The following is a 12864-nucleotide window of genomic DNA, read 5'->3' as shown; positions in this document are numbered from 1 at the left end:
GCACTATGCCTCAAGCAGATCAGGCAATTTCCCTATATCGGTATACCTACTGCTGAACTTACAACAATAATACAATTGACAGTAGTTCAGCCTTTACAGAGAGCGATGGCAGCAACTACAACTTCCTATTGCAGGAGGAAGACATGGTATGCTCAACAACAAGAACAACAACAATACCAGGACCGGAGTCACCTTTTCCTCCACTAAACCATTATTTTCAGCCATCTAGGAAGCCTGATGAGCCCTACAATAACCAATTGGGCTCACTTGCGCAAGTAAAATAGATTTTCCCATATTTAACTAGGCTTTTTCAAATCAGTTAAGTCTTCATAATTATCAGCTGCTTGACTACAGCTAAGGAATTGTAGATTTCACATGCTGCATACTATATGGTTTAATGCTACGTCTCACTGGTGCAAGTGGTATTTGTCACAAGATGACACACCCACTTGGAAAGAATATTTTGAAGCGTTGACGACCATCAGTAACTTGATTACGATTTTTTTTTCTAACAACTAAAATTTCCGAGCAAAAACTTCACCAAAATATAATTGCATCGAATAGCGACAACGATGCGTAAACGAAGATCTGAAAAACAGATACAAAAGAAGAAATCTCTACGATTGATTGTGGTGCCCAGTCGAGACGCACAACGTCGATAATCTTCGCTCTCAAACATGAGATGTTAAGATCGTAACGACGCAAGGGGGAAAGGGATAATTATTCGAGCCAGCAAAGAAAGCATCGATCTACTAATAGGATTAACAGAGGGGACGGGGACGGGGATCATCTCTGTTATACCTGGATGAGCCAGAGGGCGGTGGCGGTAGCGGCGACGCCCCAAGTGGCGGCCGCGGCGACGTCCGTCGGCTGAGGGCGGAGGCGCGGCCGAAGGAACTTGAACATGCCCGATCCCGTCGCCATCTCCGCCCAGACCCAAATCTAATCGGTGGATCAGAAGAGGGAGACAGTAAATGCTTCCGAGGTAGGGTTTCCTTCCGATATGGACTTCGATGTTACGATGATCGAAGACTCGCTTTCCCACTAAAGGACAATTTGATACGGTCACGAGACGTGACCTTAAGAGACCTTTCACCGCTTTAACTTAACATGCCAAGTAAAGATTTTTTTTCCTTTTTATCCATCATCTAAAATATATATTTTTTTTAACCTTCTTATATTGATTAATAGCTCATATTCTACATTTTTGCTCATCTTTTGAAGAGAAAAAAAAATGGGAAAAGGGATATTTTTAATTAAAAAAAGGCATTTGTTGGATGCAATAATAGATAATTTTAATTATTATAACACAACGGCCTTTCACCTTTTTTTTTGTTTCGATCGGTATAAGTTAAGAAGGAAAATGGATGAATTCCAGATTATACACGAAATTAATTTTAAATATATTCAAGATCTTATTTATGGGGGAAATGAAACTGTTAAAACCATCAACTCATTTTTAAGAATAAAGTTTAATATGACATGTTAACTTATTTTTTTAACCTCCAAAGCAATTTCTTATAGATAACCATTTCACATAACTTTTATCTCAAACTTTTTCTATTAATAAAAGATCCTTTAAAAAAACAAAATGAGAAATACAATCAACAATTGATAAAGGAGTTTATATAGATAATCCAATCACAACACATACCCCACATAATGCCCAATGATTCTGCATAATTACTCTGGTGGAATAATTCCCATCGTTCATTTTGACAATTGACCTTAAAAAAATTAAAATCAGAGAAACTCTAATACCATAAAGCAACTCAAAACTTTGGGCCATATTACACAGCAATAAAGCAATGGCTTACTGTACTGTCATTGTGGAAAGATCTATAGATCAATTCAAGTAAATCAGAAAATATTTTGTAAGAAACAATAAAAACGGATTCCATGTCTATGATATTTCCTACTAGAAAATCATGGTCAGAAAAGATATATAAGTATGTTGATTGTGCAAGATGAATCAACTAAACCAAATGGTGTAATGAGAAAGTTACACACAATTACACAGCAAACATAAACAATAACATTGCATTTCAATTGATTACGGTGCATCTACATGGAATCTAGTTTGGTTACTCCCACCACAAATGCAAGTGAAATATGCACATGAGCTTTAGAAGTCTGATGCAATAGCTTTGAAGAGTGAAAATACCAAAGAAGGCCAATGCTACATACACCTAGACAAACTGCTTTATGTTTGCAATATTCAGAACTACTTAATTCTCGCTATCACTGTCACCGAGAATAGAACTTTACCATTGGAATGTTTCACCTGCAGATGAGTTCATACATCCGTTCCAACAAAGTTTAGCAGAGACCCACGCCTTTCATGAGCTATGGTTCCTCGTTTCCGTAACATGTAGTAAAAGATTAGAGCCTGCAATGAAGTCACAGGATTTTGTCTTGACATAAATTCTCGACTGAAAATGAATATAAGATATGAAGAACATCAATTGGTGTATGTTTACCAAATAGACCTAACAACAACTTCAAATATACTTGTATCTTTATGCACATTCAGTACTTGTTTACATAATCTTCATATATACATGGTGCCTGGTCGATATTAAATATAAGCAAAGAAATAATCTTACTGGAACCTTGCAAAAGTTCACAACATGAATATAAAGTTAAGATGCATAGTTGAACATCATAGTAAGATACAAGATATGCACACGTCTAAAATCCATAAGAAAATGCCCAAGGAAAATGTGTTGCAGGATATGAATGACGACAAGGTCAATCATTGGGTTCAATCGGCAGACTTGGATGATACGTTCTGTCTTGCTTGCCAAGCAGTTGAATATGCTGATATTGCAGTGCTCGTGATGCTCACTGATTGCCTGGTGAGGTCCACGCTTTTCTTAACAGCAAGCCAAACAATCCAGATGAATCCGATCCATCCTACAGCACAATGTTGTGACAATATTTGCAGGTCAAATTACAGAGACTGCCAAAACAAAAAAGGGAAAAAAATGCAATCTCCCAATTGAAAAACCATAATAAAACAATTTTAGATTCTACGTTATGTAATCAGATGGTCTCAACAGCCAAACTAGCTTTTGGAGCCTTCCTTCTTTGATTTTTGTTTTTTCCTTGGGACCTTTTTTCAAATAAAAATTAGCTACGTGCTCCAACAGTTGTACAATATCAATAAGCATTATGTACAAAATACTTGCTACAATAAGCAAAACTAATATCATATAGAACTGTCGTATCTCCATTTCAGATGCTTAAAAATTTTGTTTTCAGCTTTTTTTATAACATACCTAATTGACAAAGGATTTTTTGGGAATAACTATGTCAAGATAGCAACAATCCCTTGTTCATTCTATACTTAAACAATAATATAAGCTATAAGAAAAGCCAAAGACATCCTGCCTTCTTACTATCAAGTTAAGAACTATCTCTAAGAAAAATTAACAGCAAACAAATTATAATATGAGTAAGGTATACTTGAGTTAGTGCTAAGCCCCTGAAGAGAAAAGAAACTCATTATGGACCCTTTTTTTATTATTTGGATTTTGGACAAGGAACTTACTCCTAGAAAGTCATCAGCTGAAAAAAAAGCACATGATACAGATTTGAGCCAAATGACAAAACTCCATTGTTAAAGATGGAACCTCTTCTAGAAGGTGGGGAGCAACCACTAGATCATAAGTGCTTTTTTTTTTTTTTTTTGAGGCAACAGTCTGAGCATTCATAATGAACAACTCACATGGAGCAACTATGTTTGCACCATCTGGGCTGTACAGCAAGGACTTGAATACCCAGAACTTTAACAAAAATAAGATAATAAATAAGTAAATTTTGGTCATCTAATGGAGGGACTTGTGACGTTATAGAATACACTCCAAGTTTGAACTGTTGAATGATCATTCAGAAAGCAATGACCACGTGAGTCTTGTGAAGCAAGAAACTTGGTGAAGATTCCCATGATTATGCCTTTGATGTGGTAAGGAAGTTGTTTAAGGAACCTATTTGATGAAAGTAACAGATCCTTAGGAGAACAAGGTCTTTATTAGCAGGGCTACATTCTAGCTCATCGAGCAAAAGCAATGAAAAGACTACACAGGAGTTTTTGCTGCTCAAGTACAGCATTTTATGTCTGTTTGTTGTTCAGCTCAGACAACATAAATTTCCAGAGGATAAAAGGTAGATTTTTTTTGCGTTATATAGCCCCCGGAAATTAAGAGACACTAGATGAGAATAAAATGAAAATTGTTACATACCAGTAGCTATCAAGACGACAACTATTGCTGAGATGGTTGTAGTTGAAATCACAAAAGTTGCAAATAGTAATGCTCCAATATAAACTGCGGTTAAGCAGGTAAGGAAGACAACTAAAAAGCCTCCAGCAGCTGCAGATGATACTAGAAAGGAGATAATGATAGCATTTAATGTGGCCGCGAACAAGAAAAACATGCAAATCATCAGCCCTGTCAATGCCAGAAGAGTGATTGTTCCAACCTGTCATGCAGCAAAGACAACTGTAAGTTGTTCTCAATTTGAATGGAAGTGACAAACCTAGGGTTTCTACTTAAAACTATCAACATATTACTACTTGAACTAGCATAAATCCAGACACTCCACACATCCTGTGGTGTGTACAAGTGACTAAGCAGCAACAGGAGACAAAAAGGAAGTAACCAGTGCAGTGTGTATAAGTGACTAGGTTCCCATCAATGTGGAGTCTGGGGGAGGATTAAGATATGCAGCCTTCCCTCCAAATATAAAGAGACTGTTTATGTAGCAAAAGTAGTCAAAAGACAAAATTTTAAAATGAACTTTTGATTGTAAATACTGGCACTGAAAAGAAACTCCAATAGCTTTTGTGTCAAGCTTGCACCAAAGAACTAAAGTTTGAAGATTGGCTTTGAGCAGATAATATGATGCAGGATGCTGCAGTTGCATTTGCCAGGTGTGTAACTGAAGCAATATGCTGCAGACAGAATCTTAGTTCCTCATAAGGTGCAAACATTGTATACGTTAGCATAAGAAGATACAATAACTTGAAAGCATTGCAAACAGAAAGTGCAACTTGCATTATCAAATATGAGCATGGTTTTCAGCCTGCGGCTTCCATAGACAATAACACATAATTTCAACTCAAAATGTGTAATAGAAACTTTCAGTTTGCAAGAAAATTTAGTCATTAACCTGAACTTCAACTATCAATTTGTTATTTGGTGTGTCCCAGTATACAATTTGCATAGATTTTCAACTTATAAGTTTTTTATCTGACTTCTCATTCTTCCTTACAGCAGGTGTAGAGAACCTCCTATTCTAGTGCCACAAACTTGTTCCACTTCCTCGTCTGACTAAGCTTCAACCCCTTCATTGCCGTACAACCCCACAGAGAAGCACCCACATGAAAATTATTCCCATTGATGGGGCTTCCAACCCTACCTCACTGTTTTTAGCTACATCATAATGTATGTGTTAATCACGATAGAACCACACTTACTATACTCGGTTTCTTTCACCCTTAGGTGGCTGCCAATGCCTCACACCAAACGACCAAATTGCCCAAGATCCTTGAAGTCTACACTTTAGTTTCTCGACACCGTATTCCACTATTCAGATTCAAGAAAATTTTCCTTGTCAGCACTTTTTGATTTATATAGACTCCAGCACCACCCCCCATTACTAGGACCAAGTGCACATAAGACTGGATACAGTGAAATGTTGAGAATCTAACTAAAACCACTGCCCTTACTTCATCCTAGAGACCTTGTATCTACCTCTCTTCCATGTATATGAATGCCTCCCTATAAAACACCAAATAGTCTAAGGTTCCCAACATACATAACATTGCTTTTGACACTATATCCTACAAGTCACATCAATCCCTTAATTTGTTTACAGACGGCCAGGGACAAATTAACTCCTTTTCAGTAAGAGAATAATGGCTACCTGATGCAAGTCCTAAATACAACTTGACAAAGTGAAAATGGATCAATTTACTGTTTCTTCTACATAACATGCCCACTTCACTATTTAGACACCCAAATCAGATAACGAGAGATTCATTCACTATGTTTCTTTTTCCAACTGTCACATATACTAATAGTTAATCTCCTAAAATGAAATCTTACAATGAATTCCTAATATGTCACGAGATTTACTTATTGTATTTTTACTTCTAAGAACTACAGGAACTTGAATATTTGTATCAGCCTAAGGTTATGAAATGAACCACTTTCTTTGGATCAGAAAACATAACCTAGGATGAAAGCAAGGTATATGACTCACTATGCTTACCTGTCATGGGTTACTAAGGACATGTTGATATCTTTATATCTTGAAATTACTAGGCCAACAACCATTCTCCATGGCTAAATTTCTTCACAGCCCATCCTACAAATAGCTCCAAACTATTGGATATCCCTTGCCTACAACTGCAAGGTAGAAACCTTTGCTACATCTGCAGTCTGTTCCTGGCAACAACTGGAGCATCTCCATGTCATAGTACAGAATTCAGTCTATATATCAAAAAAAGAAGTTAAACTGAAATTAAAAAAAGAAAAGGGCTACTTTGCAGGCATTCCAGAAGCAAAATCTTTAAAACTTACATTTACTGCAAGGATTTTTTTTTTTTTTCCTAGTTTAGGAAAAGAAGAGGTGAGAAAATCAACTAACGAACTTTTCCCTTGAAAAAAATCGGAATTTTGAACTAGGGCAAGGTAAACACTCCCTAAGGTTTCATTTGACATAATATAAACTGCGACAAGCAGTGGATTACAGGCTTAAATTGCATAAAATTGTATTAACCTAAGCAGTATTATCTTTGACAAAATAAAAATAAGGATAACAAATGCAGTTACCCTCGACTCGAATCCCTTTTCGGAGATCTGGCACCTTAAGACAACCTTAACTGACTAAATTAAGTCGGTAATCCTCCCACGTCGTTCCTGGGGCCGAAAAGTCTGAGTAGTTCTATATACTTCTCATCAAGGATCTTAGCTTTCTGAATCAACATACCAAACATCGACTCAAAATCTTACAATTACAAGAGGGGTTGAAAACGGACCACCAAAGAATATTCGATTCAATTAGCTTGAAGAGTTTATAAGCGATTATCACTGCACGAAGAAGGCTATCCACGCACCGCGATGACAAACAGAGCACGAGGAGAGCCACCGCGGCGCGTCCACAAGAGGAGGTCCCGGGCGGAGTTCCTGGAAGCTTCTCGGAGGCAGGGGGAGGCCTTGTAATAGGAAAACTTGAGCCGCCGAAGGAATGCGGCAGGAGGCGACGCCTCGGGCGGTGGCAAGACGACGCCGGCGAGGAAGTCGCAGATGACGGAGTAGAGCGTAAGTTCGCCCTCAGAGGCGGAGGGGCCAACCTCGATCTCGATCGGACGGGGGACACCACCGTCCGCGCCCACTCCGCCGTTGGTTCTCGTCGTCTCCCCGTCGGAGTCCACCATCTCGCACTGAGAGAGAGAGAGAGAGAAAGAAGGGGCTGGGGGTGGGGTTGCGTTTAAAACGTGTCAACGCTGGCGCGTCTAGATATGCCCAATAGAAATGACTCCTCAAACAGAGCATATCAACGTGGCTTAAACAACGGACCCACAGATAAGACCCTGCAACTTCGTTGGCTGACATGGCAGGTAACTAATTGGGTACGAAAAATCTCGAGTCGTAAAGGGTTGTTCTCGATCTTTCTCATCTCTCCCAATGATTGATAAGACTAGTATAGTTAAAAAAGGACTATTTCTAGGGAAAGTTTTTTCGCATAGCGTCCTCGTTTCTAAAATGATAAAAAAGTGTTTAGACGAATTTTCGAAAAAAAAATCGTTACTTTTCAAAACTTTTCGTAAAGTATTTTTCTTTTAAAAAACTTTTAAAATGATATTTTTTAATAATTATTTTACCCTCGCTCTTGGACCAGTCGATCGCCTACCTTCACCTTGAACTGTCATTTGCAATTCTCGTCATTGACCGTAAGGGAGGAAAGAAAGAGGAATGTCATCGATCATGAGCAAAGATGGAGAGGGAGTGATAGTGTATCCTTATCCATCATTGACAAAAGGAGAGGTTGTGGCTTTCATTGTCGCCTATAAAGCCTCACTCGTGTCATCGACCACAAGCGAGGAAGAAGAGGGTGTGACTCACCCTTGTCGTCGACAGCAAGGGATGAAGGAGAATGCACACACTTTTATCGTCACTGTCTTGTGCAAGGGTCACGAGCAAGGTGTGTAGCAACCAGGCCGATGTGGTCAATGAAGGTAAATCCAATGAAAGAATGGGCAAAATGATCTTTACATTGCCAAGTGCGTTGTTTCAAATATTTTCAAATTAAAAGTGCAATACAATAAATATAAAAAAGTATGAGATTTTTTAGAAAATTTGACCAAGCAGTCTTTACTTTTTCAAGAGTAAATTCTTGAAAAAAAAACTCTCTAAATTCCATAATTTTTCAAATAGCATCATAAGTTTCAAAAATACCTTTAGAGCATCGTTTTTTTTTTCTTTCAAAATGATTATCCTATCCCCTATTGCCCTCACCCAGTACCTACCTATGTTATCATCTCGTCTATCACTATCCTCTGTCAGACCCACCTAGTGATCGAGACACAATGGGCTTTATCGCACCCCGTTGGACCAGCAATGAAGCAACTCTTGTCGCCCTCACGTGAGCAAGGGCATAGGCAACACTACATGGCACCTTTACAGCTAGCAGTGGTCCTCGACACCCTTGAGTAAGGGTGTAAGCAATAGTGGCGACCCTTATAAACCTTACGTAAGTATGGGTCTAGCCACATTGTGTGGCTCATTTGCAATCAACAATCATGGTGAGGGTTGAGAGTTTAGCAAGGTCCGATTGGGGTCGCACAGCCTCTTTGGCATTAATCACACTCGAGAAAAGGAGAGGCAAGGGAGCAAGGTTGACACGAGCGAAGGCACAAAGGCAAAAATTTTTCAAAACGACAATGCCAAAATCATATTGTTATGCACTTAGAGGTGCTTTATGAGAAATTTGGGTACTTTGCGAAAAATTTTCAAACTTAGGATGCTATACGAGAAATTCTAAAATATATTTATAATATTTGTAAATGATTATATAATAATTTTTTTATTGAATTAGAATCATCATAATCCTATTAAAAATATTATAATTCAATCTAAAGTTTAATTCTCATAAATATTAATTTTTAACCTTATTATATTTATTAAGGTTTCATAAAATAATTTAAGGTTTCAAAATGTATTCTTGATGATTAGGGAACAAAAACATGCAAAAAAAAAAAAACTTACTTTTATATAAACCTATAGAAAATTACTTTAATCGAGGAATAATGACTCAAAATACAATACAAATGAATTTATCACTTTTAATGAGATTTCAAATTGGTATTTTTTTTATTTAAAATCAAAATAAAAAATTAAATTTATTGTAGGATTTTTAAATAGGGTTATAATATTTTTTAATCCTTCAATAAAAATACTATTACTAGACCGATTCAGCTTATAGATTAGTCCAATGCAAAGGACAAGATTCCTATCAAGAAAATTTTGAAACTAAGAGAAAAGAGGGATACTATTTGAGAAAAATAAAAAGAATGATTAGAGAAAACCTAAAATGAAATATCTCTCTATAATCTTATTTTCTATTAAAAAATTACTATTGGTAACTCCTTTTTATTATTTATAATTTTTATTTTAAATATTTTTAATAATTCTAAAATATTTCTCTATAAATAGAGATAAATACTCTTTATCATTTCCCCCTTTTCCCCCATATTCGCCTTCGTCATGCATCAAAGGTGAATACATACCTCAATCAAAGCATCATAGAGAGAAAGAACGACATCATCACATGTCAAACTACCCTATCAAACAATCAACGTGGTAAATATATACCTCAATCAAATATAGTGAAACTACTATCGCACATAACTACTCATCTTCCCCTTTAAAATTACTGGGTTTTGGCAACCAACTTCAATTTTGATACTGATCTTGCAGCTCACGAACCAAACATGTAAAGGCGCTTCCACGGTGATTCTGAAATTAGAGAACATGAATCAAACATGTCAATCGATTTGGCTTTCCAACTCCAACAGATTTCAGTTTCCAATTCGACTATGATCCCATTGATATGGTTCAATTTTCGGATTATGAGATCAGATCCAAGCACTGGTGAGACACCTCACCATCAAACTAAACTAGATAAAATTACTTCAAGTTAACACCTCAGGCCTGATCTATCGTAAAGTAGCAAGTGAATCTATCAATCGACAAGAAAGATGAAGGGAGGAACTGTAATTGTCCACTGAACTGTTCTAGATATTATCACAAGGTACAACTTACTGACCAACTACAAAAGCCATATATATAGTGACTTACCAGACAACTATGTCTGTCCTTCATTATCTGATCTTGAAAATGATGCTATGGAAGTTTGATCGTAGGAACTCTCCCAGTTTCTCCCATCAAAGTGCCTAATTTCAACATGAGCAAGAGTACCAGCGTCGACACACTTAACCGTCACTGCAACACCATCAGGATTTGATCTTGGGAAGTAGAAAGAAGTTATACCACATATCTTGCAGAAGGTATGCTTGGCAGTATGGGTTCCGAAAGTATATGTTGTTAGGAACTTATCAGAATCAGCTGCGAGCTTGAATTTGGATGATGGCACAATGAAGTGGATATTGCCTCTCATGGAACAGTCAGAGCAGTTGCAACTCCATGCTACCACACTTGATGGTGCTTCAACTTGCCACCTCACATGCTTACAGTGGCAACCACCAAAGTGAACGGCGGAATCTCCATCCATGAAATTGTATTCTACCTAGTAATCGATAAAAAGATTATCAAACAGAATTTGGGTATTACAACACAGTTTATCTTAATAACATTGAAAGCTAAACAACAGTCGAAAGGAGGTACAAACTTCAAAAGAAGACTCCCCATGGAGTAATTTTTTTTTTCCCAGTAACTCATGACCTTTAGTCATGACTACAAATCAATATCGCAAAAAAGAATGCTAGTCGATGTATATCAAAATCAGCAAGTAATAATGCGTCTTAAATGCTAGATCCTAAACAGGAAACAGAGTCGTGTCCATATAAATATCATGACAGGTTCCTCTGTGAATTCCTGAATAAGGACCCATAGCTCCTCTATGATCTGCCAAGTTCTATACCAATCTTTATCGTATACAGTGTGACATACACATTATATCTGAATCTTTCCTTTATCGAAAGATTATTAAATTTACAACGATCGACTAAAGTGCCAAATACTTCAGCTTCTTCAAGCGAAGGCAACTTAACCACAAGGAAAAACCCAGCCAAAGACCAACCAAATTGAAGCACAATGTTAGCACTGACATCTCAAAAGTGTCAAGATTGAAGCAACAAAACAGTAAGAATTCCATAACGACACTTGTGATGAGTCTTGTTACGAGTTAAATCCCATTCCAGTATGACATTATGCAGTAAAATCATGACCCTAAGTGGTCAAAATTCAATGACACTACATAATTGGGCCATGAGGCTTCTAATTAATTCGGTTACTGAAAGCCTCTGTCCGTTTGAAGCCTTATGTCCAGGATGATAATATGTAGGATTACGAATCTAACATGCCTTTTCATTATTATGCATGAGATAGAGCTATTTTATCGAGTGCCAAATGCTAACATAAATCAGAAAAGAGTCAAGGATATCATATACCCTTTTAACTATACTATTCCTGATCTTACAATTAGCTAGCTAAGTTCCTAGAGAATGCAACAATTTACTTGAGATAAATGGAATATACACTTTGGAAAAAGATGACACCTAAATTTAATCAATGTTCTAACAAGACTCCAATATTTCTGTTTTAGACACTGTCTATCATAACCAGACACAGAGTAGTTCACTGTTCTCACACCCCATGAAATTAATGCTTTAAAACTAATTAATCCTCTCAAGGAGTTTACTAAAAGCTTTAGCAGATTTCCCCAACAACAACTGTGAAAGTAAAGACAGCATGAAAAGAAAATAGTTTATGTCTGGGCAATATAGCATCGAAATTGGATTAGCAGAATCTCATAAAAATTTCAGTTTTGATAATATCATAACATGAAAATATACAGAAAGCCTCATCATGTCTACCTGTTTTAGCCCATAACTCAAGTAAAAACTCAACAAGAACGTACTTACTCGAGCCGGTGATGGATAAGCAACTGGGACTCGGCCGGGGAACCTGCTGTCGAGGTACTTTGTAGGACGGGTCGGCACCCGGCGAGGACCAATCCAGGCTGCGGTGGTGTCAATGGGAGAAGCGTCGGAGGACGAAACGGTGACGACTACACAAGCGGCGCTCGTGAAGGGGAGGGCCGGTGGCGACTAGGGCTCCGAGGCCTTGAGAGCTTCGTGGCTCGTTTGAGCTCATCCGATCAGAGCCCAAACGGTTTGCGGCTCGGCCCATTATGAATGCACTATAATTCTATTTAAAAAAACATTTTAACTATACTTCGATTACTCTAAATCGATATCAACTTTAATTATTAATTTTATCCTAAATTTTGAGGTTTCATAAAATGATTTATTTGAGTGTTTGTACGAAATCAATATTATTCGATATAATTTCAATTAATCTTAATTTAGGTATATATCTTTTTTTTTAAGTATTATATTCATTTTCGTTTATGATACAAATAGTAATAATAAAGACGAGAAAAAACATTATAATTTTATTTAAGAAACCCTACACATTTTAACTAACCATATTATATACCAATTGCATGTGCAGTTAAATGGTAGTTTGTAGGGACAATTACATGAATGACCTAATTTAGCAGGGATATATATGGAATTTTGCTTCAATAGAATCATTAACTTCACACGCTTGA

The 12864-nt window shown here is 37.1% G+C and overlaps 1 protein-coding gene across 1 annotated transcript; it reads right to left on the bottom strand.

The window, feature by feature from the left end:
• Positions 1 to 2500: 2500 nt before the first annotated feature.
• LOC135609199 (uncharacterized) lies at positions 2501 to 7489 on the bottom strand. Its single transcript, XM_065102296.1, has 3 exons — positions 7124 to 7489; positions 4245 to 4482; positions 2501 to 2916 (listed from the first exon to the last, which is right to left on the bottom strand). Exons 1-3 carry the CDS (start codon positions 7442 to 7444, stop codon positions 2765 to 2767), a joined length of 711 nt encoding a protein of 236 aa, XP_064958368.1. The 5' UTR covers positions 7445 to 7489; the 3' UTR covers positions 2501 to 2764.
• Between the last annotated feature and the right edge of the window lie 5375 nt (positions 7490 to 12864).

Source organism: Musa acuminata, chromosome BXJ1-2, assembly GCF_036884655.1.
Source record: "Musa acuminata AAA Group cultivar baxijiao chromosome BXJ1-2, Cavendish_Baxijiao_AAA, whole genome shotgun sequence".
Taxonomy (NCBI): Eukaryota; Viridiplantae; Streptophyta; class Magnoliopsida; order Zingiberales; family Musaceae; genus Musa; species Musa acuminata.
The sequence above is the reverse complement of the archived record's forward strand: the minus strand, read 5'-3'. Positions and strand labels throughout refer to the sequence as shown.

Excerpts from the sequence above, each read along its gene's own strand:
- LOC135609199 (XM_065102296.1), bottom strand. The coding sequence starts at position 7,444 with ATGGTGGACTCCGACGGGGAGACGACGAGAACCAACGGCGGAGTGGGC. Across the intron at positions 4,483-7,123 it reads GTGCTCTGTTTGTCATCGCG|GTTGGAACAATCACTCTTCT; the intron begins GTGCGTGGATAG and ends GCTGCATGACAG. Across the intron at positions 2,917-4,244 it reads TGTCGTCTTGATAGCTACTG|GATGGATCGGATTCATCTGG; the intron begins GTATGTAACAAT and ends ATTGTGCTGTAG.